This window comes from Lepidothrix coronata, unplaced genomic scaffold (genome assembly GCF_001604755.1).
Source record: "Lepidothrix coronata isolate B3197 unplaced genomic scaffold, Lepidothrix_coronata-1.0 Scaffold0, whole genome shotgun sequence".
Taxonomy (NCBI): domain Eukaryota; kingdom Metazoa; phylum Chordata; class Aves; order Passeriformes; family Pipridae; genus Lepidothrix; species Lepidothrix coronata.
The window spans coordinates 3,925,615-3,952,682 of NW_016690180.1; the positions used below are offsets into that span (position 1 = coordinate 3,925,615).

The following is a 27,068-nucleotide window of genomic DNA, read 5'->3' on the forward strand; positions in this document are numbered from 1 at the left end:
AACGCGACGGCCTCGCCGCCACCACCCCGCCCCGGCCCCGCCGGGGGGATACGTCACCCCCGCGCGACACCGATCCAGCCGCGGCGGGGGCGGGGCGGGATGAGGGCAGGGGGAGGGGCGGGGCGGGCGGCGATTGGGCCAGAGCGGAGCGGGGAAAGGGCGCGTCGCGCGGCGATGACGCAATGGCTTTGTGCGCGCGGCGGCGGCGCCGGGGCAGCAGCGCGTCCTGCGGCTCGCGGGGGCCGCGCGGGGCCTCCCAGAGCCGCCGGGCCCGGCCCGAGCGCCAGCGGTGAGCGGGGTGGGGGCACCGCAGCTGGACCCGCGGGAATACCTCGGCTTCCACTCCTCCCGCCGCTCCCGGGGTCTTCCACACGCGCGGGGACGCGGCCGGGGCCGGCCGAACTCGCGTCCCTGTGTCGGTCCCCGCGCGCCGGTTCAGCGCAACCCTTGGGAGCTGGAGGAGTCGCGCACGCCTCGGGAGGTCGCCCGTGGTGCCCCCGGGTTTGGCGTGACGCTGGTGTACCGCTTCGTTCCCCACTGCACGCAGCCCAGGGTTCCGCGGGAACGCGCCCTTCCGACCCGCGGGGCAGCAGCGCCCGTGGACTGGGGTGTCCCTTCGGTATCTGCGTTACGATCGCCCCTTCCCTTTTTGCCGTCTTGGCGCAAGAAATAGTTGCTAACCAACTGTAGGGTTTTAGTTTCCGATGGTAATATGAACTCGGCAGAAATTCACGTGGCTTTGGTGGCTGTGTTGTCCTGCTTTTATAAAATCTATAAGAATAAAGCTTGGTCGTGGTGGTTAACGCCTTTTTTTTCAGATAAGTGAAGAGTAAAAACGCTCTGATGCTTTCTTTTTTCTATCTCTTAGGCTAAAAACAATAAACAGTTGAACTTCTCTTTATGAAACTGATCATCACTCAAGTGTAGTTTTTGATGTATGGTCTCTAAAGCCCCCCACTATGCCAGCAGCTACTGTAGACCATAGCCAAAGAATCTGTGAAGTTTGGGCTTGTAACTTGGATGAAGAGATGAAGAAAATTCGTCAAGTTATACGGAAGTATAACTATGTAGCCATGGTAAGTGGGCACTCAACCTCTGTACCAAATTATCTCAACAACCATCATGACTTCAGTTGAGTCACTAAACTTCTTCATCCAATTTGGTTGAAAGAATAATGGGTTCTTAATGTATGTGAACATCAGGATGGTGATTTGTTACCTTTTTAAAAGCTAAATTTACACACAGTTCAGCTATGAAACTGTTAGATATTACAAATGAGCCATGTAAGTCTTTATGCTTGTTGTCTGTTCAAGTTTTAATTCTGCTCTTGCAGGACACAGAATTTCCAGGAGTGGTTGCAAGGCCTATTGGAGAATTCAGAAGCAACGCAGACTATCAGTACCAACTATTGCGCTGCAATGTCGACTTGCTAAAAATAATTCAGCTAGGACTGACATTTATGAATGAGCAAGGAGAATATCCTCCAGGAACTTCAACTTGGCAATTTAATTTTAAATTTAACTTAACGTAAGTATGCAATTTCTGTGCTGCTGAATGTATGTTTCTGACTTACTGAAAATAAGTAATATATACTTTTTTGTATATATCTCAACTTTCTTTTTATCTCTCTGATTGGAATATTGGAATACCGTAGATACTTTATTGTGAGGAAAATTTTGTCAGCCAAACAAGTGCTTTCTTCCCTCCTTTCTGTATAGTCTGTCTTACTGTTGGTGACTTGGTCAAAAAACGCTAAGCGGCTTCAACAAAAGTTTTCCAAAGGCCTGTTTATACTTAGTGCATGTGTTAGCTCTGTGCTTTCATGTTCAGTATTTCAGAATGCTTCTGCCTTAATTTAGTTCTTACTAGTTGTTACAGAAATCACATATTGTTTGTTTACATACTTTAAATGGAAAATACCAACAGTTGAACAAAAAGAACAGTTACTGAAGTGACTAAAGAAGTATGTCAGACGTTACCTGCAGGTTCTGAATTATTTTGTCTTAAGTGTTGGTTAAAAAGCAAGCTAATTGTTACGGTCTATTCATTTCACAATGTGATTTTTATTAGTGATAAAACTTTAAGCATAAACCTCCCTTTTTCAGAGGGATCAAACACTTATGTGGCACTCTAATTATATCTTTAGCTGGTGGTTTACAAAGTTACTAGTATCTTGATGGTTTTGTTTTCCTGTAGTAAACATAATTGGTCTGATAGATTTTTGTATGTTGATTATCTATTCAATATCATTGCAAACACTTCTGGCACATTTAAGAGTGTTGAAGCCTTGGGGTTTTTTGGCAGTTTGTTACAAGCTGATAACTGGACAACTTTATATACATGAGTTAAAACTGTAGTCTGCAAAGGAGGTTTAGAGAAGAGACTTTTTTTTCCTGCAGATAAAAAGGTTTGTTTTCAAAGTAGTGGGGGTTCTTAAAAAGAAGAAAACTGCTGCTGTCTCCCTTGATCTTTCTGCTCTTTTAAACAAGCAGTGCTATGGCTTGTCACAAATCAGTTTGGTCTGAGCAGTGACACACTCTATTTAGTCTTGTTTGAAGTGTCTCTTGAAAGAAAAGTAAGTGCAGATATTTTGGTATGTCTGAACTTACCTGGCCATATGCATGCTGGATGGAAACTATCCATTTTCTTGATAGAATATACTAATCCTGCTAAGTAGGGGAGAAAGAGGAGTGAATTAATAACTTCAAACTGTGATCCGGGAAGAAGAGCCTGTGCTATACTCTTTTTATTTTCTGAGCTTCAGAGGTCTACTTAATGTCAAGTAAGTGAAACCAAAAGTAGTTTTCCATCCATTTTTTGCCACATACTGCAGAGATAAGATGGCTTAGTAAAGCAATATACAGATAATCACCCAACTAACTTGTTACTAGTTCACTGATTTTATAGAAAAACTTAAGCTTGGTAAGTATTGCATGTAACATGAATATATATATATATATAATTTTTTTTTTCATGGAAGGAGAACTTAATTATTTTTATCTGTTTCTAAACATCCTTTTGGAAAGTGGCACTGTGCCAAGTGTTCTGCTCCTAAAGCAAAACAGCTGTTGTTTGTTCATAGAAGGTAATTTTTTTGTGTATGTGTGGTTCCAGCCAGGTCTTGTTTTAGTGTGCTTTTAAGGAGCATAAGTATTTCTCTAATTGAACTGTGCACCTGATTAGTGCAGAGCAACAATTAGAATTAAAACTCCTTTTTGTAAAATGGTGGGTTTATTTTGGATGGGTGCTTTAATGTGTTATGGAGAAAGACAGGTGTTGGGAAGCTGATGCCTTAAAGCTGGAGAACTAAAGAACATCTGTGTGGGAGGGAGGAAAAAAGATACAACACATCTTGAGAATGTATCTCTATGTTCTGATGAATGATGACTTGCTCTTAGGAATAAGGAATATAAGCCTATGACTGATTCTAATAGTCAAGTTTGATATATTGGTTGTCTTGTCTGGATTTTTTGATGTGTTTTGTTTCAGTTGTTTTTTACTAAAATTTAAAACTTTACACAGAAGAGACTGTGGAATAGTATGTTGCAGACAGTAAAATGAATATAATCTAAATAGACTCATGTTTGCATGTTTAGTTTTTTGTTTGTTTGTTTTTTTTTTTCAGATAACCATTCTATGTTTTTGTTATGATGATACAGATTAAACTTTAGGGGGGGAAAACTCAAAACATCAATTTCATCATAAAATCCTTAAAACTTCATGAAATTGTTAGTGGTAAAGGGAATAAATACAGTAGTAAGAGGGCATCAAACAAGGAATAGAGGAATTTTGTTTCATCCTGTTAAATTTTAGGTCCAAAATATGGCTATTGAAGTTGAAATTGGTTGTTTAGAAAGAAAACATTAGGCTACCTGAATTTTAAGGATTGAATAGATGGAGCAAGTACTCAATTTTCAATTGTAGCAAGAAGGAAGTTTTGATGAACATGTGTCTAAACATTTACATATGCTTGAATCATGAAAAACCTGTGGGAAATATTATCCAGCACTGGGATCTGGAGAGTGCTGTTCCTAGTTCTGTAATGAAATGTGTTAGTGCTTCAGCTGTTACATGCAATTTGTCACAGTTAAGTAATGAATACAGATACTTTACTGCATAAGATCCACAGATTCACTTTCCTCTGTAGATTTGCAGAAGAGGGGTTATAGATAACTGGAAGAGAAGCAGGAACTAGGTTTTTTTATGAAGATGGCATAGATGGAGGTGCTGGGAATTTTTTTACTTAAGGTAAAAAAAATGCTTTGAAAAAATGGTTGATTTTGTAATTAACCCAGAACAAAGTCAAGTTGCTCCTGCTCTATGCTAGTGAAGTCTGTGGAATAAATAGCAAAAAAGAGATGTTACCAGGTTTATAATCACTGAGATTTGTAGATTTTGGAACTTTACTTTTCCTCTCTGTTTTTAGAGAAGATATGTATGCTCAGGACTCTATTGAACTGTTGACGACATCTGGTATCCAGTTTAAAAAGCATGAAGAAGAGGGAATTGAGACACAGTATTTTGCAGAACTGCTCATGACATCAGGAGTTGTACTGTGTGAAGGAGTCAAGTGGCTTTCCTTTCATAGGTAAATTCTGCATGTTAAGTATTTGGGGTTTCAACGTTGTGTATTGAACTCTAGAGCTTAGATTTCACATCTCATGGGCTTAAGTGCTGTGCATCTGATGGTGTGTGTAGCACATAGCTCAGCTGGTAAGAGTTAGAAAATATTTCTGCTGTAATACCTCTAACACCATTCTGTGAATAGAGAATAAAGGGTACGGGAGGTACTAGTGTTTTATATTTGATGTTTACACGGTAAAGAGAAAACTGTAAAGCCGAAAGATGTGAGACTCCTCGGCCAGCTGGTGGCGCTGCACACGTGCAGGTAATAGCGGTGATGGAAGAGAGCTATTCCTAAGCAACTGTTGAGCAAATTATGGGAGAGACCACTGCAGAATTATCAGTGAAGACTTTTATAAAGCACTTCTAAATTTGCTGTAAGTCTCCTGGGAATCTGGGCACCAAAAATTACTCAGCCTAGAAGGAGATCCCTGATAAACCTTAATTCTAGTTGCAGTAATGAATATATCTTACTGTTTATTCCATCACAGGAACCCATCTTTCAAGTAGAAATAGAATTGTGAATGCTAAATCTCTATGAATCTGTCAAGATACAGAAGATTTCTGAGTGGTAGTAAGATTTTTAATGCTTTAAAATATATGCAGTGGTCATTGTGTAGCCGACTAGGTGCCAGAGATAATTTGCACTTTTTGCAAGCAGCGGTGTCTTTAAAGGCTTATTGCTATGTAATGTCCTTGAATTAATGTCTTAAATTCTGGCTACTAAGGAAGTTAGCAAAGGTAGAGTGAACGTTTTAGCTGAGACTAGTTTCCTTACAGCTTTATTCATGTTTATCACTCATGTTGCATTGGTGGGTGGTAATATGTAAATGATGAAATTAGAAAAAAATCTGATTCTTCATCCGTAAGTATTAAATGTTGGAGGAGCCAAAGTCACATGGAATTAGAGAAGTATTTATGCTATAAACCAACTGAAAAATAAGGATTGCTTTGGTAAGGAATATAAAGTGGTAGAAAAAGGGTGCATATAACATTCTGTTGTAGAAGTCATTGTTTTGATTTTTGTAGAAAGAAGTGTTAGGCTGAGTTTCCAAAGGAGAGAGGTTGGAAAGAAAAGACAGTTAAAAAAAGAAGGATCCTCTGAGTACATTTGTCACATCTTCCACTTACAGCTGTCTCAACTCACAATATGAATCCAAAGTAATCTTACTCTTGCTGTCTTGCTACTGGGGTAGCAGCTGGTGGAAGAATACTGCAACAAGAATGCCATAAACTACTTCAAAATAATTACAAAGGCCAAAGCAGCAAATTAAGTTTTTTTTCAGCTTCTTAAACCCGTTATTATGGGCTCGTATGTGTATATTTGTGATTAACACTTGACTTGAGAAATATAACTTGGATGCTTCAAGAGAAGGGGAGGCAGGTTGTGCATGTAATTGGTGCATCAGCAGAGACTGGTATGTTGAAGCAGCTTCAGCCCCAAATGGTGTTTTTCCAATATTGCCTGATGATTTAAGGGCCCAGTATAAGGTATACCAGAGCCATTTCTACAGTAAGGATTCTTTTTTAAGCATATTTATATGTAGCGTGTATAATTCCTGACTAATAGGCTGGTCAAAGTGTAGTGCAAGCTGTGTGCAATAATGCCATTTTTACTGGTTTAGCCTATGAAGGATTTCATCTGTACTAAAATCAGTTTCTGTTGTGTATTTCACTGAACATGTCTTTAGAAATCTTCTTAAGACAGCTATTCCAGCAAATGTTTGTCGAACACTGACTATCAGAGTGTTTAAAGGCTTTTGATTTTTGCCAGGGCTTGTTGATACTATCTTGAGCACAAAACCTTGGAGTAAGTGGGTTACTTTGCGAGGAAACCAAGATTGCACAAAGCTGTAAATGAGCACAGGTCATATAAAATGTGCCACAAAGAATAGTGAATAGCTGTTTCTAAATATATTTTAGATTGATTGTGATTATGTTCTATCAGCAGGACGCTCAGCTGAAAATTTCTTCCATGTAGGCCCTCATGCAATAGTTCTTTGACTGCTGAAAAAGCTGTGCTTGATAGTTGCTGACTCTGCTATTGCTTCCATTTCCTTAAAATGCTTTAATTACTACTAACCCTTAAAATTTAAGTCCCATAGGAAGTGGACAGAGGGGAATTACTCCTTTCTTGTTGTGAGGTTATGGTTTGGTTTTTATTTCCCAGTCCTTGATTTCCTTGAACTCTTATGCATTTTATTTCTAAGCTCTTCGCTTCTCAGATAGTTTTCTTTGTGTGCTTTTTATCTCTGCATTTGTTATAGCTGCCTTAGCATCCTGACATATATTGGCAAATCTGTATGGACCTGCAGTTCTGACAGACATGAGTGAAGAAACATTTGCACTGTCATCAGTTCTTGTGTACTGCAACTGCATAGGCAACTCCATCAAGTCTTTTGAGCGTGTGTGTGCATTAAAATGTACTCGAGTCAGTGAGAGAGGAGGGGGGAAGCCCTGAATTTCTGATCCTTGTCACAGTCAAAGAGCTGTGTGTGCTTGGCAGTCTAGCAAGTTATAAAGAAACAGCTCAAATGCTGGTCTTGTGGATGTTCAGCTGACTGCTCTGCTGAAGCTTTTTAGTGTCCACCTGTGTGCAGCCTCCTCTGTCTACCTTTGGAGGGTCTGTGAAAACACGCTTTTTTGAAAACAAAAAACCGCATGTTTTTGGGATGCTGGAAAGTTCCAAGCTGTTGTGTTTCAGTAATCATTTGTGTCTAACTGATTTTAGTAGAATTTAATCTGTTGGCTCATATCTGTTAGCTCATTATAAAATGAAGTAAAGCTCTCTCAGCTCTCACAGGTTTTGATTTATTTTAGAGACTTGGTGCTTGAGTAGACTTCATTGTTAATTAGCTATCTGAATTATTTTGAATAGGAAGGGAAAGAAATGCAGGCCTGTTTGATCTTCTCTATGGTCTCATTGCCTACAGCTGTCCATGTTCAGTGAAAAAACAAAACAAATGTCTGTAAGAGTGCTTATGTTGTATAGCTCCATGGATTGTGGCTCACTGCACTAAGCAACTTCAGGTGATTATATTAGAAATGGTGAAAGGCTTTTAAGGAAAGGAAGCCTATGTGCTTCAGGGTATAAACCAACCACTAATTGCCTGTTAGAGTATTAGAAGAAAACTTTTTTAATGAGCAGGTAATTACATAATTGCTCACCATGGACTTTCTTAGCCTTCTGTTAGCATTCAAAATGTTTTTAACTGGGTATATCTTAGTCTTGAATTGGAGTGACAGTTTTTATGCCTATGTAAGCTTGGATCTGCTACAGTCTCCCAGAGAAGAAAGTGTGTAATTCTCAATCAAAACTGCACATTTGTGGTAGCCTGCTCACTCTCAATATGTGCATAGTAAATGCATGTTGACTTTTCTTTTTGTACAGTACTTCCTTCTCAAGAGAAAGTATAAGTGTTTAAGAGCATCTGTTTTCTAGTAATTCAGTCTTGTACATAATTTTTTTTAGAAGAGAAGTCAAATATTTTTGAAGAGGAGGAGCACAAATACTGGGGTTTTTTTTGCTTTAAGAGTTTTAATACGACTGTTACATTTGAGCCATGAGGATGATCAATGTCAGGAGTTCAGTGAGTTAATAAACCCTAGTCTCTAGAGCAGCAAATCTCCTTAATCCTGAACAGTCTTTTTTTGCATCTTTTTGAACAGCCTTTTTGCTAATGTGGCTTCTTTATTTTTTTCTGTAGAGGGCTTTATGCTGATCCAGGTTTTCCCACCTTCCCTCCCCCTTCAGATGATCTAATAAAATTCCAAGCCACTGTTTCGCCAAGTATACTGCAATTTTTACTTTGTAAGAATCGACTGAAATCCTTCTTTATCTTTGACTCCTTTGCTCCCTGGCCAGTGGCTGCTGCTGTGGAGATTGGAAGGCAGCCAGCACAGCTTCAAAGCACCAGATGCAGTGCAGGATTTGTTCAACATGAAATTTTTAGAGTACTGGAAAGCCCCGTGGGAGAGCTGCAATAGTCTGTATCTCTTGTATGTCTTATGTGAATGGACTTACTGGGAATGAATGGACTGTTTCCTATATGTTAAAGGTTTTTCTACCCTCTGTCTAGAAATTCATAATATAAAGATGTAGAGAAGCTTATATATATAGAAAAGATACAAAAAGTAATCCTATTTACACTGAGTATGCAAGCTGAAGCCTTGAGCCTACATCAGAAGTCACCAGTGTTTGTGGATTCTAAATATCCTCAGGATAGCGGTACAGTGCTCTTAACTGATTTGTCTTTTCTATTGCTCATCTCACAGTTAAAGATCTTGGTCAGTATTTACCAAGCTGCAAAATTCTTGGGTTTGAGTATGATCCTTGTGTAATCAAGAATGAACACAAAGTCTTAAACTTGGAATTTGGAGTCTGTGGTGGCCACCTGTTCACTTGAATCAGCTCTCAGCTCTATGCTAAGGTTCCTTAAATAGCAGAACTGATGCAGCCTTCGGTAGAGGCAGCCCTGCTGTGTGTTTTCATCTTCTTTGTTAGTACAGGCATTTTTATGTATGTCAGTAAAATCTAGGAACTGGTTTGGTTCAATGCAAACTTAATAACCTAGAAGAGAATATATCAGTCCTTTATCTAGTTCAGTGCATATGTGCATGAGCAGTCCTGCAAGTACAAGGGATCAGAACAGATCAGATTCATGATAAGGTCATGAATAATCTGGTTGTAATTGCCCTCCTAGGGAAAACCATACCTAGTTATCCCTGCTTTTTGTTGTGGTGTTCAGTCCTGCTTAATACCTGAATTCTGTCTTTCCTATACTTTAAGCGCTCTTGTTTCCTCTCATAACCCTTTGTAAAAAGTACGTGGTTTCTCCTTTTACTGCCACACCTCATTCCAATGTGCTCTTTCTTCAGTCAAGCTATCGAGGAGGAAGCCTTTCCAAACTCTTCTTTCCACCATGCACACACTATAATACCTCAGTTCCTTCTAACAAATATGTACTGCTCAGTTATCTTGCTGCTTCCTGCAGACTTACATGTACACACAAAAATTTTTCCAGCTTGTTTTGTCATTGCCTCCAGAAAGAGAAATAGTCTACAAGCTATTAATTTTTTCAGTTGTCTGTGTGCAGATTTAATTGGCAAAATTAAAGATAATCCCTCTTTTTCTTTGCTGAGGCTTACACTTTCTTCCAGGCATAAACATGCATTGGCTCTGGAAACTCATCTTTTGGATTTCAAGAACTGTAGACATTTCTCTCTGTCTCACTCAGTTTGTAGTGAGAAACTCCAGTCTGTGTGAAAGAAACCAGCTTAACAGTCCTTCTGGTGTGAGTTCTTGTTATCAGATGAAGACCCAGCAGCACTACATTATCTCAGGATTTAGAGAAACTCCTGTAGGCAGATCTTTTTGCTTCTTCACTTTGCCTCATGCAGACTAAATTAAAATGGTTTTTCTGGAATCTGCAATGAGGCCATTTACATTGAGGTTTATTTTTTCATAGAAGTTGGTCTTAATTGCATTGAAATTAAGCAAAATGTCCAGTTAATGTGCAGTAAAGTCGTGATGTTGGAAGTGAGAAGTTATTTGGTTATATTGTTTTTGTTGTTAATTTGCAGCGGATATGACTTTGGCTATCTAATCAAAATCCTGACAAACTCCAATTTACCTGAGGAAGAGTTGGACTTCTTTGAGATACTGCGGTTGTTTTTCCCTGTCATCTATGATGTAAAATATCTCATGAAGAGTTGCAAAAACCTGAAGGTAAGTAATTTGTTAATATCTCAGAACAAATTTTGCGTCTGGAGATAGAGTACTTTGTGCTTAAAAATATATATTTTCTATATTTTTATTGTCTGGTTTTGCTCTGATAGTGCCTACTGAGCACTGTTGTCTCAAGCTTCGTATGTTTAATATTAAAGGCAATTCTTAGAAGCAGGCAGGAGCACAAATCTATTTTTATAACTACTTACCAGTTAAAAATATCACGGTACTGTATTTACAGTGCTTTGTTGATAGATGATAAACCCATGTTTGGAATTAATTCTTCATTTCCTTAGCCATGAGAATTGATAGGTTTCATATACTCTTATTTCCTTATTGTGCAGCCCACTAAAGGACTGCAGTCATCTAGGCAAAGGTAATTGCAATGAAGATCATGTGGAAATGTCTTGGGAAGAGGAATGGAATGAAGAATGTTTCAGATGGCCCTATAACGAAAGATAAACAACAGCATATGTTCAGGGACAACATGTGACTTCTAGGAAAAAAAAAACCAAACTAGAAACTAATCTGTCATGTCAGGCCAGTGGGGCTATTAATTGGCTTACTCTATCAGGCATGAAATTTGGATACTTTATTGGACTGGAGAATTAATGGGAACTGGAATTGATTATGTGAAGGGGAAGACAGCAAGTGAAAGAAAGATGCTAAAGGTACTGTTAACAGCCTTACTTGCCAAAGAACTGGACTACTGCTGGAATGAGGTGCATTGCTCATCTGAGGCATTCGATGACTTGTTGCTCTTATGGAAAGTAACTTTCTAGGCTTTCTTAAATGAAAACCTGCAGGAAGAAGAGAACACTCACCTTAGTAAAACCAAATCCTAACTAAGGAATGGCTTGCCACTTTGTTGTACTGAACAAGTGATCTGTGTGCTGTTTATAGGCCTCTGTTTCTTTCTGAGAAAAGAGTGTGTCACTTTGAGTATAACCTACTTGTGTGAGAAGTAAATTAACTTTGTTAATGAAATTAATGATGAAAATGTAGACCACCCTTCCAGTTAGTAAGAAAAGTGTGGCTATCTGTTCATCTGCAGTTGTTACTGATATAATCAGCTGTACAAATGGCTGAGTATTGGAGAACATCTTAGAAGCAGTTTTTCTTCACGGAGGCCAGGAACAAAAATCAAATACTCCTAAACTTCAGGAGTCTTAAATGAGGGGTAGGGAGGAGGCTCCCCCCAGAAAAAAACCCCTCATTTTCTCACTCCTGATAAAGGAAAGTAAAGCATCTGGTGTCTTAGCGGTAGTGACACACTTAGCAAGAACAGAATGTAAATTCTAAATTTAGTGACATAGGAAAGGTAACAGATTGATGTTCTGTGTCACTATTCCAGAGGTGACATTCCCAGTGAGTTTGGGGAGGAGAGGATTCAGTTCGTGACATTTCATTAAGACATAGTTGTGTGTAACTTGCATTGTTTAGAGACACTAAGATCTTTTGGAAGACAGGAAAAACCTTCACAGGTCTTATTTCAGCAAACCATAAGAACAAGGGTGATTTTTTTTTTTTCCCTAGAGTTGAATATGTAGATCAGCTTTCCTGCAGTAAATTTTGATCCTGTCACCTCATCTGCAGACTAATAGTGACAGCAGGGGAGTGGGAATGGACTATCTTACCCCTCCAGATTTACCAGTGATGAAATGATGGTGGACTTGAGCTGTACTGAGAGAAGCTGCCTGAAACAAATTACTAAACATTCAGTGTTGTGACTCTAAAAATGCATGCACTGTCTCCTAATGTGTGTCGCTTTCAATCTGTATTAAATGAATTGAACAGTGAATTGAACAGCTGTGCCATTGTCTTTTATTGACTTGTCTAAGCTATTTTTCATATGAAAGTCACTGACTTGCTATAGGTCTCCCACTCTCTGTTCCCACACAACTCAAAAAGATTTTTGGCATTGGAAAGAGAAACATGTTTCAGGATTGGAAAGATGTTTGATGCTTTTTTTGTGGAATTAAGTATTCTGTGAATTTATAGTATATTATTCTGACTTCACTGGCATGCAGATTGGGAGATACCAATGTAGTATAAATTAAACTTACTTATTCTCTAAAAAAAGCTTTTTATGTAGACAATTCCAAACCTTTTGATAGTAGTGGCAATCCTAAGGACTGTAGATTGATTGACCTTGTCGGAAACTTGCTTTTAATATGGGGATTTGTACAGAACAGTGAACTCTGGGAATGTGCCCTGAAATGAGAATTTGAACTGGATTTGCTGTTGACCATGGTTGTATGATTATGTAAATCATTCTGTGGCCTTTTTCTTGGAAGGCCAATGCTGTGAAAATTTAGGAAGAACTTGTCCTTCTCCTCCAAGAGTGAAGTGTACTTAGCCGAGTGCAAAAGGCGTGCCTGAAGGAGAATCTCAATAGCCTGTTAATTTTCTGTCCTGATTCTGGTCAGCACATGGTTAATTTTTGCAGTAGCCAGGAGGGGGCTTGGCTAGGACACAGGTTATTCTGTACCACCTAACAGCATTTTTTGGGTCAGGGGGTAGAGCTCGATGCTGTGGTGGAGTAGCATAGCAGAGGGAGCAGTCAGATATTGTCAGGGGTTTCTGCAGGGTGAGCAGTAATGTGTCTTTTCTTGTACACACGGGCACTAGTATTGTTGCTGTTACTGTGCATTTTCTTAGCTCATTGCTGTTTTCCAGTAAATCGTTCATATTTCAACCCGTGATCTTTACCTTTTGTGCCTTCAGTTCTCCTTTCTAGCCTGCTGCCAGGGGAAGGGCAGTGGGGAGTGAGTGAGTGGTGTGTGTTTTGGAGTGGTTTCAGTGGGAACACTTAAACATTCTTAAACCATGACATTTTCAGAGACAGCCAAATTTTATTCTGTAATTATTGCACTTACAGACCAAGAAGTTCCACACAAAAATGGTATATATTTACAAATATATATACACACACCATTAAAAGCACTATTTTCAATGCATTCTTTGGTAGGCTGCTGTTACTGTAATTTTTGTATTACTAAGTCTGCATTCTAGAGCTTGCAGCTGCTGTGTAAATATTGATTTTTATTCTGGAGTGTTCCTCAAAGTTATTTGGAGCTAGAGTAGATAGTCTTACAGCTAGCAGAACCTGATAATGAGGCACTGCTAATTTGCAGCTTGACGAAGTAGAGAGTTAGGAGCAGAAACTGGTACCTTTAAAAGGGTTTGGGTCTAACTGCTGTGGTGAATTAGCAGCTCATTATTGGAGTAAGAAAGCAGAGAATATACTTGTGCCTGAGATGTACTCTTTTCCTTGCTGGCCACCAACCCTCAGCATGATTTTGAGAGCGTAAGTTAACCGAGCAAGTTTGCAGTGTTCAAGTGCTCTGTCTAAGCACATAAAACAAACCAGCTTCAGGACTTAACTGTAAAGCATATAGACTAACCTTAAACTTTTGTAAACTGTATTCCTGCTGCTTAAGACAGAATAAATCTATCTGTACCAGTGCTGTTGGTTTGTAGGTGTTACTTAGGAATATTATTATTGAAGATTCCTTTTTTTTTTTTTAACAAAAATGTGGACCCAAAGCTGTTGCCATAAGAGTCATGGGAATTTTCATAATGTTTGATCTGAATTTCAGGTCAGACTACTTTATTGCTCCATGAATTTTACATTTGACGTGTTACGCTTTTGCCTCTTATTGCTTCCCTTTACCTACTTGAAACAGGTTAAAGAGTGCAAGGAAAGGTGAACTCTAGGCATTGAAAAGCGTTGCCTCTGTGCAACATTTTTGCCTCACAGAGCTTATGGCAGCACTGAGGATTTTGTTGGTCTGTTTTTTTTAATCTTTCTAGACCTTAAAGAATGTGCACGTGCTTTAGTCTTTCCAGTAACTTTATAGCTTAATGAATTAAAAAAAGAATTCTACAATCATGTGCTCACAGCATTAAAAGATTGCAGTTACAGTGTAACGTTTGTCCTTCAACTGATCAGTGTTATCTAAGTATAACCAAACCAAATTCTGACAAGTTTGCTCCCACACGTAGCAGTTACTACTGTTTTGGAGCGGACACTAAAAGGGGGTTTATTTAGTCACTCTGCAGTTAAGGGGGCAGTTTTTCACATCAGCTTATTGGGAAGAAAATTTGTCTCAAAACTGAAGAAGTTTTATCTTTTAGAGCAGATATGATTTGCAGCTTTGGTGTGTTGTCTACAGCTTCACAATCTGTCCTGTTCTATCAACATTCAAAATGGACAGTTACCATTTTAAAATTGTTCCCTTTTTGTATGTCAGATATTTATATAATTTTTTTAAGAAATAGGTTTTGTTGCACATGTCTGTTAAATGTATATTTTTAACAGAAAAGCTGTTAAAGATGGCTACACCATAGGACTCTAGTATCTTAGAAAACTGGTTGCAAGATGATGGATTATTTTTGCATGTTTTTTCCCCTATTCTCTTACAGCAGCTAATGAAACAAACTGTTAAAAGGGATAGAATGTCCTGTAGAGATGGAGGGAGCACTACCTTCCTCTTTTAACTTTGCCACCTGGTTTCTGTATGTCTGTGGTCTAACATATTCCTGGGCTTCCTGTAGTGTTCTAGGTACTTAAGAATACTCTTGGGTTTTGTGAAGGGATGTGGAAAAACCCTCAGCTTAATTGTTGAAAGGCTAGTGGGGAGAAAGAAGTCTGTTTCAGAAGAAGCCTAGACACTTTAACATATGGAAGCATACAGGCATGTCATTTGTAAGCGCTTGAACTGTTGTTTTTAAAAGGCAAAAATGTCATTCTACACTTTTGTTCAAATAGAAGTATAGGAACACCTGGTTTTGTTCTTAAGCATTGCCAGTCCTCCTTTCAAAATCTTGAAAAAATTGTTAAGTAGTATCATCTGGTTACTGGACCAACTGGAACATTAGTAGTCTTGTTGGACACAAATACTGTCTTATTTAATCAATTCTAACAGAATTTTAATGCTGCTATTGATACAGAAAGTTTGATTCTCCAGGTGTCAATTAATCTAGTACAATTGACTGTTTCAACAACTGAGCAAATGTTAAAATATACCTGAGGTTATATGACCTGTGTAACAGCTTCTTTCCCAAGTATAGCAGTTCAGTTTTGATTTAACTTTTTTTTAGCAGTTAACAAAAGTGTTTTCTTTTTCAGGGTGGATTACAAGAAGTGGCTGAGCAGTTAGAGCTGGAAAGGATAGGACCACAGCATCAGGCAGGATCCGATTCTTTACTCACAGGAATGGCCTTTTTCAAAATGAGAGAAGTAGGTGAATGTACTGTTTATATTTCCATGATTGTAATGTGCTGTGACAGTCACACAGAATTGCTGATTCTGATAAGTCTGTGGTATTTTAGGGAGGTCTCTAAAGGGCTTTAGGGGTCAATCCTTTCTTGACAGAAATAAGACTTACCTGCATTTTCCCCAGAGTAAGTGTGAACCACCTGTACTGATTCCCTGCTTAGCTGCTGTGACTATTGCTTCACATTTCCAGCCTGTGCCTGTCTTTTGGATTTTTTGTGAATTTTGTTTTGGAGTTTTTTCCTTACCTGTTTTGGAGGGTACCTTTTTTTAGGTGGGTGCTGCAGTGAGTAATGAGCTGCTGGAGCCAGACTTCCTTCTGGGAGACTATGCTCAAGACAACTTTTTTTTTTTTGAGCTTCTGCTCAGTGTAATACTCAGCTGGTGTGCACTGCTGCTTGTGACAGGCTGAGAGGTGGGGAAGGAGTGTTGACTAACCACTTCTCGCTAAACTTTCAGGCTACAGGTATATTAAATAATGACTTTCAGGCTGTTGTGGAGAATGTCCATGTGTTTCTTCTTCCTTACCGTTAAACGACGCATAACTTGCTGATGTTCTAAAAGATTATATATCAGTCAATTAATTCAAGGTTTACAGCAGGGAAAATCAGCTCTTATAAGCTTCGCACTTCCTTGCTGCTTGTCCGCATACAACAGGAAGATATTAGGATATTTTGCATTAGCAGAACAATCAAATACTGAACAGGCCTCTTCTGGAAAGCAGTTCACTGGACAAACGCCAGTGCATCAGAACATGGCATTCTGCCAGCAATTCAGTGTCATTTACCATGTCGAAATAGATGGTAATATCAAACCTCATCTTTTAATAATTTTAAGCACTGTAGGCTGAGGTGTCTACCTTCTGTAATGCAGCCTTTTGTATGAAGGAGAAAATGATCACAAGATTCTGACAAATACTGGTGAGACAGCTGGTGAATAATAAATGATGTAGTTTAAGCTGGTTTGCTCATCCTAACACTGCTGGAACTGTTGTTGTTGTCAAGCAGGTCATGGGCTACAGATGTAATAAAAAGGATTATGTTTTTGGTATGATCCAAGCGCAGTGCAACTAACTGCTGTCTGCCTGGTTAATTTTTCACTCTTAAATTTGAAATGAAATGAGTATTACTATGTTAATAATATCATCTTTTGCACCTTGGAATTTAATATCTTATTCAAAAAGAAAGTAACATTATAAAGCCTTTCTGTAGTTCTATTTAAACTGAACCTTTTCTAATAATTTGTGTCTCTCTTCTAACTCTTTAGATGTTCTTTGAAGATCACATTGATGATGCCAAATATTGTGGCCACTTATATGGCCTTGGTTCGGGCTCATCTTATGTACAAAACGGCACAGGAAACGCTTATGAAGAAGAAGCCAACAAGCAGTCATGACATGAAATGAAAGGCCATCTTTTTGACCTCCACATGCTTGTATATAGGTTTTATCTCTGGCTGAACCCCTTGGACAATAAGGCTTTTTTCCCCCCTTTCTCAGTACACTTTCTTTTCTGCCTTTCTATGTACTAAACTTGACTGTTCCTATCACAGATTTTGATCTTGATATGTAAAATTTTCTGGGTTACATTTTGGCCTCTTAACTAGCCCATTTGTAAAGAAGCATGTATAGGATCAGTGTGGAAGAGAGAAGGGGAAAGTTGAATCATAATGAACAGTCTGGTAAATTTACCTATATTGTTTTTCCAGTTTTTTGTCTCTTTCCCCTCCCTTCCTCAATTAATTGGCTCTGATTGTAATTAACTTCCCTCTTCATGTCTGTTCCTTCCACTGTGCAGGCGTTTTAGCTATTCAAGATTGTGGACCATCAGATTTGCACTTTAGAGAGAGACTGACTCAGATCCTCTGTTTTATTTGAAGTTTGTTTTGGTTTTTTCTCTTGCCCTCAGCTAGAAAACAATCATCTGCCAAGTTCAGCAGCTTCAAGCTGTATTTGCTTGGCATCTCACCCCGTAATCTCTGTTTGTTAAAGCGAAACAAACTACTGAAATCATAGTAACTGCTCTTATTTTACTATTGTTCAGTCATCTTCAAACACATCCTGCACGTGTCAACTGCTGTTTGGCCTGCTGCTTTAAAACCACTCTGTGATGGGGGAAAGAGGCTTGAAAAAACAGCTTTACACCCTTCAGGAAAAGAACAGCTATGGCTTTAGCCTTTTTGCCATTAAGCTGAGAGTTGAAGAATATTGGAAAAGTAGAAGTCTTGTAATGGCACACTTCCCTTGATTAACCTCCTAGCTTTTATTCTAGTAATGTGCACCTCAGATATTTTTTATGAAGTCATATTTATTATGTACTTGATTTCATGATTTTTGTAAGTCAGTTTAGTTGAAGATAAAACCCAAAGATCTGAAAAAATACTATTTAATTGAAATATTGAATTAGAAGGACAATTAAATCATGCTTTTTTGTAGTTGTTACAAAGACAGATGTTACAGATACTTGTTGTGAAACAACAAAATATGAATAATTTACAGCTAATAAAGTTACCTGAGGAGTGTAATGCTAGCTTATTTTTGAGTATATTTTACAATGTATTTTAGATATATCGTTTTAAAGGACCCTGGAGAATGTTCTCAACTCTGCATAGCATATATACAGAGCAGTTGTGCAGGAAGGAGTTTTGGTATTGAATAGCTAAATACTAGCCTGAAATGATGGAACGTGTGACATTGTGTGTCTGCGTGTGCACACGTGTGCGTGACACAGAAATCAATGGTAGAAAAATCTCCAAATGTTCACCAAATATTCTGTTTTATCTTGTACTTAAAAGCAAAAGATCAAACACCTTTCTCTCATTGAATTATGATGATGTAACTGGGCAGTCCTTTTTAAACAAGTAATTTGCATAACAGAGGGTATTTGTTTTTAAAGCTTTTGTAAATAAAGGCCTAAGAAATGTTTTCTTACATAACAACAGACTGGTGGTTTTGTTGCAGAATTTTTCCTGGAATGTGAATATTTAGTCTGTTCAATTCTGTATTCTGTTTTGTTTAGGCATCATAGTTCTCTTCCACATTCTTATAATCTGAGCAAAAATCATGCACATTGAGCAAAATTGTGTTCATAGGTTTCTAGTAATTTCATTTTTATTGACCTGAATTGAAAGAGTGGTGATCACAATTTACTTCTGAGGCATCCTAATCCCATTATTAATTTTAGACCATTATGCATTAGATGATGATGACTTGTTGGTTGTCTTTGTCTTTAATAAGATACTGATAGTGAAAGCAGGATGAATTCTTACATACATACAGGGAAAATTTGCATACACGTGGAATTAAGAACCCTGAAGTTTGATGCATTCACTTTAAAGTAGTAGCTTTGCCTAAAGCATACCGGTACAGCTATCTGGTTAACTTTTGAATGGGATGACTCTTTGATCCTCGATTAAAAAGTTACTTCAAAACAAAAACCCACTAAAGTCCTTCAAAGGAAGTTTTTAGAGCCTTCTAAATATGTGCCTAGAGTAAAAGTTCTAGTGCCAATGGGGATGTGCTTTTGAAGTGACTGCTGAGCATCCCAGATGCTCTGCTGTGCTTTTCTTTGCTTCCTGTCCTAGAATTACAGAATGGTTTGGGTTGGAAGGGACTATATAGTTCCAACCTGCCATGGGAGGAACACTTTACACTAGACTAAGTTGCTCAGAAGTCCTGTTCATCTTGGCCTTTAACACTTCAGGGATGGGGTATCCACAACTCTGTCATGGACAACCTCTTCTGGTGCCTTACCACCCTCACAGTAAAGAATTTTTTCCTAATAATCAATCTAAATCTGCCCTCTTTCAGTTTAAAGCTGTTACTCCTTGTCCTGTCACTACATGTGTAAAAAGTACCTCTCTTGTAGGCCCCCTTTAGGTACTGAAAGGCTGCTGTTAGGTCTCCCTGGAGCCTGCTCTTCTCCAGGCTGAACAAGTCCAACTCTGTCAACCTGCATAGGAGAGGTGCTCCAGCCCTCTAAACATCTTTGCAGCTTACTCCAGCAGTCCATGTCTCTCTTATGTCGCAGGCTCCAAGCTGGACTCAGTACTCCAGGTGGGGTCTCACAAGAGCAGAGCAGAGGGGCAGAATCTCCTCCCTTGACCTGCTGGCTACACTTTTGATGCAGCCCAGGACATGACTGGCTTTCTGGGCTGCAAGTGCACATTGCCAGGTCATGTCAAGTTTCTTGTTCACCAAGAACCACAAGTCCTCCTCAAGGAAGCTCTCAATCTCTACAGCTTGTACCTTTGCTTGGAATTGCCCCAACCCACATGCAGGACCTTGCACTTGGCTTGTTGAACTTCATGAGGCTCACACAGGCCCATCTCTCAAGCTGACATTTTTGTCCAGTTTGTTGACTTCACCGCAGAGCTTTGGTGTCATTGGCAAACTTGCTGAGTGTGCACTCAGCACTTGGAGGAAGTTTGCAATGTCATAAAACTGTCAGAGCTCACTCCTTTTGGAAGAAGCTTAATCCAAAGATGCACAAGAGGTGTGTGTCTCGTGTCCCACCTGCTAATGGGCATGCCATCTGCACGAGCAGGCAGAGTTTGTTTAAGCCCTAGCCTAAAATTATCACTGGGTATTTGACTTCAAGCAATTCTACTCTATAATAGTTTTCTTCCTGTAATAAAAGCTTTTCTCAAAAGCCACATATCAGCATGGAGCTAAGATTATGCTTTATACTGTGAGAGAACTCTTGGTCTGATCACTGCAATCTGTCAAGAGTTGATTATAGCTGGGGAGACATCTGTGAGTCATTCATTTCTTTGGCAAAATTAGATTTAGTTTCCATTAAGGAGTGACTTAAATTGTGAATTGTAGAGATTATGAAAAAAGGAATTTCTTCTTATTTGTAGGACTATTACTTGTAAACTGCAGAACCTGAAATTTGAATCTGTTTCCAAAGTGGACAGCTTTAATTGCTTTTCCAAAAATGAATGTGCAGGCAGAGTTCCAGCTGTCTAGACATGCACCTTTTTGTTCAGAGACAAGAATTCTCTTTCTAGGCCTCTGCTTTTCCCAATTTATTTAAAATACATCATTGTTTGTCAGAAGAAATGAAGTATCAAAACCTCTTATATTTGATGTTTCTTTTTTTAATCCACTTGTATTTTTGGCTTCTGGAGTCAGATCAGTGTTCTAGGAACCTTATGTTCTCTGTCACTATTTTTTTCAATATATGTAATTTTTATTTTAAGCATTTAACCCTCTTGCTCATTGAAACTAGGCAAGGAGAATCTTTGAGGTGGAAGAAAATAGGTCTGGAAAATATTCTGAGTACTTGAAGCTTTTTCCCATATGAATTCAGGGATGAGCTATAATATCTGGCATCCAAGAAATCTTACCTTATTTGACTGGTTACTCTAAGCTCAAGAATGGTTCATTCCCTCATACAGGAAATCAAAGAAAAGTAGCAGGAAGCCTGCATTGATAAACAAGGAGCTTCTGATTCAACTCAAAACAGAGAAAGGTGGGAGCAGGACAGGTGACACTGTCTGACATGTGGATTAAGGGCCTGGGTTAAGAAAGCTAGTCTCTCTGAAGTTGAACCTGTTGAGGGACAAGAAAAGATTCTACAGGGACTTCAGGAGCAAAGAAATATCAGAGAAAATGTGAGACCACTGCTAAATGGGAGCAGGAGACTTATTTACAAAGGACATGGAAAAGGCCAAGCTACTCAATGTTTTCTTTGCTTTGGTTTTTACTCTTAGGATTTGCCTTCAGGAATCCCAGGTCCCTGACATGCTTAGCAAAGTCTGGAATAAGGAAGATTTATCCTTGGTGGCAGAAGGATCAGGTTAGGAATGTATAAAAAAATTGGACGTAAAGAAATTCAGGGGACCTGATAGGATGCACCCTCAAGTGTTGAGGGAGATGACTGATGTCACTGCAAGGCCATTCTTGTTATCTTTGAAAGGTCATTATCATAAGGGTAACTCCCTGAGGAGTGAAAGAGATGTCATTCCTACCTTCAATAAGGGCAAGGAGGACACAGGGAATTGCAGGCTGGTCAACCTCACTGACGCCTGGGAAGGTGAAGAAACAGATAATAATAGAAATGATTTCCAAATATAGAATGGATAAGAAGGTGATTGGAAGTAGTCAGCCTGGATTTATAAAGGGGAAATAATTTCTGACCAGCTTGCTGTATTTTACCCTCCTTTGGGCATATGTATTGGATTAGATGATTACACAGATCCCTTCCAATGCTTTCTCTTGCATCATACGAGAGCACACTTAATGTAGATGGTACTGGGTCCTTATGATGGAAATAGATGAGGCATGAGTAGGGGTGTTTTGTGCCCACAAGGTTACAGGGTGCTTATTAGTCACCCAGTGGAGACCAAGTGGGTACTTTATGTTGTATAGCACGGGCTGGAAGACGTACTCCACCTGGCAGGTAGTATAATTTTACAGTAGTTTCATTTAATAGTTCCAAGTAAAAATTCCTAGCTTATAAGTATTAGTGCTTAAGAAAGCTTATATTTAATTGTGTTGGCTCAAAGTTCTTGAGTGGCAGTACTTGTTTAGCTCTATAAAACTCCTTTGTAGTCATTCAGAAAAACAGGTGAAGGGCTAGCTAAGTCAGCTGGCAATGTGGGTCACAGTCCAGTGTTCTCTGACCAGGTTCTTCTAGATATTCTACATGAGGAAAGCTTAATGCTGTAGAACCAAACTTACTCAGTTGAAGATATTTGTTGCTATGTGGGATTTTGATTTAGAAAAGTAATGGAGCGGAGCAACACACTGAAATCACAACACAAACACAATATAGCAATTGTATATACAGTTGAATCACAATACAAACATCATTCCCTTTACCATTCTCTATAGCTTGCTCACCACTGCAGTGCTGGGTGATCCCAGCTGCTAGAAGGACCACATGGATTGAAGCCAGCTGAAGCCTATTGCTCTCCTCAAAGTTGCTTTTGCTGGGTGTTCAGGTTTTATACTCCATGTCATGCTGAGCCATGTTCACACATCCCCATGTTGGTGTGGCTGACTCGGGAATATACTACTTTCTACTGATTATTTTAGGGAAGATCTATTTGCAACCAGCTGACCCCTTCAACTGATACAGCTGTTTGTTTACAGCAAAGGCCATCTATGGTCACCTTGGTGTGAGATCAGTTCAGCTTCTTTGGTGACAGCTGTTGTCACTTCCTACATTCTTTTCTGAGCTTCACACACACGTCTGCCTACTCTGAGCCTTCTTCCACTGAAGATGTTCATTGATCACTCACGGAACAAAAGTGTGGCTTTGTAAGGCAGATGTTGCTGGTTTTTTGGGTTTTGAAGAAAGGGAAACCCCAACAAACTTACGCTGCTGTGTCTTTACTTTGGCTTCCCAGTGGTTTATCTTTTTCTGACATGTTTTAGGGTTTTTTCCCCCGATTTTCTCAAGTGTCATTTTTACTTGAGAACATGTGTTTCTGTGACCTCTGATTTAAACTCCCAATTGTTTTTTCAACCTTGAATAACTCACCAGAGTGCACTGGAAGGAAGAAAACACTTCTGGTACTAAATCAGTTTTTAGAACTTCCTTGGAAGTTTAATATTCACATTATGTCAATGGATTTAGGGTGGTGTGGGTTCGTTGCAGTTTATTAACTTGTAAGATAATTATTCTAAGAAGTGAATTTTTAAATAAAACAGACTTATAAAGATACCGCTTTAACAACACCAACTCAGTGATGGCAAAGAAAGCTAAAAGCCTCCAGTAGAATTCTGGATATTTCTCTGACTACCACAAATTGTTGAGTTTGAACAAAATCTCCCAAATAATAAACTTTTCTATTCATACCATGAAGTTATTTTTCTGGTATATCTGATCTTTAGCGTACTGTGGTTGGTTAACAGATTATTTTGGTATTTATTTCCCTCTTCCGTGACTAGGTTACACAGGTAGTGAAACGAGGATGACTCTCCTGCATTATTTTAACAGTCTTGAGTTGGGAATGAAATGTGCCCATTGATGTCAGCTGGTTTCTGCAGAGGCTGGTGTGGTCCTTCTTCTGCCAGCACAGATGAGATATTATTTTCTGCCTCTACTGAAGTGAGAGAGTTGTCTTGCCCAAGTGTGCTCTTTCTGTGCTCATAAGACACTTGCCTCAATTCACTCTGTTGGATAATGTGAGAGACAGAGGGGAGTGGAAGCCTTCCCTTCTCCATGCACCAGGCAGAAGTTGGCAACAGATGAATTTTTTGAGCTGCATTATAGAGAACATGCTTTATGTTTTGTAGAACAGCAAATCAGAGCTGGGTTACATTTGACAATATCCTTCCTTTACCTTTCATAATAGCTGAGCTTGGCAAGCTCTGTTTTCCTTCATTCTTGTCTGTCTGCATGGAGTGTAGCTGTAGTATCTATGATAGCGTTTTATATGAAGATTGATTGCTAGTGTGCTTATACCATCACTAAGCTATTTTTTTCTATTTCATCTGTTTGAGCTACTGGCCAGCCATATCTCTGGTATGAAAGAGAAAATAACTGGAAGTAAGCTTTTGTTGCTCAGACAAACAGTTTGTGTGTTATGTATTTTTTCTTTATAACTAGAGCCCCTTAAGTGAACTGAAAATTATTCTGTTTTCAGGGAAAAGAAAAAAAAAAGGAAAGTGACTTCATAAAGTGATGACTGTCAGTAAGTGTTGGGTCTGTTCCAGTTATGCCAATCAGTTAAACTGTAAGCACGCAGGAGGTGGGAAAGGGGAGATGGCTCATGGCACACTCTTCCAACTGCTGCACTCAAACTGTTGGGACCATCTGCTTGAGATTAGAGTGATCTAGGATGAAGCATGTAATCAATCCACCTCCCCCCCCCCCCCCCAGTACTGGATTTCAGGATGACCAAGTTGCTATATTTCAGTGATGCGTGCCAACTTGGAGAAATGAAGGAATTATCTATCTAGAATCAACTTGGGGAGGGAGAGGAATAAAGAGACTGTAAATATTTTTATATTTCAAATCAAAGACTTTCAATCTGGACTTCTATGGAAGGAAAGAAGAGAGAGAGCAGAATGATAAAAAAATTAGAAAGGGAACAACTGAAAAATTGCAAAGAGGAAATGGCAGGGCGTTCCTTAGATGCCACTTGCTCAAAATTTCGCCTCAGAAGGCTGCTGCTTTTCCTATACTATTACCAGGTCACTGATGAGCTCTAAGAGAAGTAGCAACAGAGACACCCCACCACCCATACAGCATAGCAGCACATTCTTTTATTTATTTTTGGTTTTGTTTGCATATGGTTCAATACCAGTATTTATGGAAGGGTTTTAAAAATGGGATGAGCTTAAACCATATACCACAGGTTATGTCTGAACTGGAAGAGGTGAAAACTGCTTACATAACTGCTCCTGCATTTTTAGAGGCCCCTGAGCAAACAGTCTCCATTCTCTCAGCACCAGAGGTGGAGCCAACGCTTTCCTAGGGAAGACAGCAAAGAGTGGAAAGTCGGGCAGATTAGAATCTGGCATGGGAGAGACTGGAGAGCTCTCATGAAGCAAAGCTGCTTGTGGGTAGCAATCCTGGTGAGTAACATAACTCCCTTTCTTGCACCACCTCACTTCTATAAAGTTAGGTGGGTTTAAGAACCCTCTCTTCTTTTATGACTAAATTCTACCTTTCTGACCTTTACAGTATCCAAAAGAGTGCAGCTGTCTGCTCTGCCAGCATGAAGACATGGAGTGTTTCACCCATAGAAGACCATAAAGGAATTGGTTCCTTCTCAACCTCTTTCAGTGTTGGTGCTTTCTGAGGTGCTAGAGATTTCACAATTAAACTGGGGAAAGGAAACTTACCTATGAAGTCCAAGATTGCCGGTGAAAGGGTGCTGAGTGACATTTACTGCAACTATGTTGTTAATGAAGCCATAGCAGACATGTGTTCTGCTGTTCAGGTACACCGTAAGTAAAACTGAAGGAAGTGTGTCAATGACTCCTACATACATGACGTGCTGAACAAGAAGCATTTATTTATGTGAGCAATACGTTAACAAGTAGCAAAGTTATACACTAAATTTATGTAGAAATATATTTCCCCCACCTCCAGGACACCAGTCAACTGAATCAGGGCAAGACCTCTCCAAATAATTATTAAAACCAGTTATAGCATTCCATGCATTAAAACAAACTTGTTTACTGAACCATTCTGGAGTTTCCTTCACTGGAGATACTCAAGAACCACCATGGCAATCCTGTGCAATGTAGTCTAAGACCCTGCTTAAGCACAGAGGTTGGACCAGATGACCCCATTCGTGGTCCCTTTCAACCTTAACCAGTTCTGTGATTCTGTGTTTCATTCATTTACCTTTAGTCTGCTAAAGATCTTTCAGTCTGCAATGTAAACCAGACAATGTTTTTTCTCTCAAGCTGAAGAATTCAATTGCATAGCACCAGCTGTGTCTAATTGCTCAATGAAGAAGCTCACCAACATTGTGTTCCATTTTCTTAATAAAAATTACTCTCTGTGAAGACTTTGAGCATTCCATCACCAGTCCATCAACTGACACAGAGTATGGTTTGGACCACTTCTGGTGCAGACATGTTTTGGATTTGTTCTAACCTACAAATTAAAGAAGCTTCTTATGAATGTAGGGAGCTATGATTTATACCACTGTTTACATATACACAAAATAAATTTAACTCTTTTCATTAGGGATTCAGGCCCATCTGAGGACTCTGTAGAACTCGTCCAATTTCCACTAAAGCTTGAAACGCAGTCCTACTACTAGACAAATCAGAGATATCAGGGATATTATTTTCTTTTTAGCAAAAAAGTAGACTAGTAACTGTATAGTAGGTAAAAAGCAGTCCTTAAAAAAAATATACAGAAATTACACAAAAGGCTGTAGTAAAGTGCCTAGCAAGAATATAAAGGACAGAAGAATCAGTGTAAGCAGACAAACAACATTGCATCCTTGCTCCCCTGACCTCTTCACAAATTCTCCTGTGTGCATTTTAACACTGACAATGCTCAATATGTCATAAAGAGCATTTTCACTTTGTTATAGAAAGTATTAGAGAGCTTAAAGCCAAGAACATAGTCATATCATCAGAAATTATACTTCAGAGCATGATTAGCTCACTTTTGTCTGTATCTACACAGACAGGAACCCTCAAAATCCTGGAGACAACTCATACCCATCCAGAGAGCAGATATGGCAACAACCCTCTGGCTCAGATCTGCTCAATGTTTACCTCTGAGCTATCATCCTTTCTCTTTCCACTTCTCCTCCCTTCATCAACATCTGTTTCCCATGCCTCCATCAGTTTTCCCCTAGGGGGACAGCCTCTGGCTGCATCGAAGCTGCAGATTACTTAGGGCTATTGTGCTTTCCAAGTGTGACTTCTGACACACGGAGAAGCCAGGCATTTCTTGATCCCTTATCCCTGGTCTTTCTCTACACTGATCCCCAGCCTTACTGAGAGCTCTC

General features: G+C 39.2%; 1 protein-coding gene across 3 annotated transcripts; it reads left to right on the forward strand.

Moving 5' to 3' along the window:
• The first annotated feature begins 190 nt into the window (after positions 1 to 190).
• CNOT7 (CCR4-NOT transcription complex subunit 7) lies at positions 191 to 18,569 on the forward strand. 3 transcript variants are annotated; one of them, XM_017816749.1, is made up of 7 exons: positions 191 to 289; positions 869 to 1,076; positions 1,334 to 1,527; positions 4,427 to 4,588; positions 10,207 to 10,351; positions 15,486 to 15,596; positions 16,899 to 18,569. In XM_017816749.1, the coding sequence occupies exons 2-7, from the start codon at positions 960 to 962 to the stop codon at positions 17,025 to 17,027; spliced, it is 858 nt and encodes a 285-aa protein (XP_017672238.1). In that variant the 5' UTR covers positions 191 to 289; positions 869 to 959; the 3' UTR covers positions 17,028 to 18,569. The 3 variants fall into 3 exon arrangements, with proteins under 3 accessions (XP_017672238.1, XP_017672323.1, XP_017672409.1); XM_017816834.1 differs by having other exon boundaries at positions 15,486 to 15,600; positions 16,899 to 17,011; XM_017816920.1 differs by lacking the exon at positions 4,427 to 4,588 and having other exon boundaries at positions 210 to 289.
• The last annotated feature ends 8,499 nt before the right edge of the window (positions 18,570 to 27,068 follow it).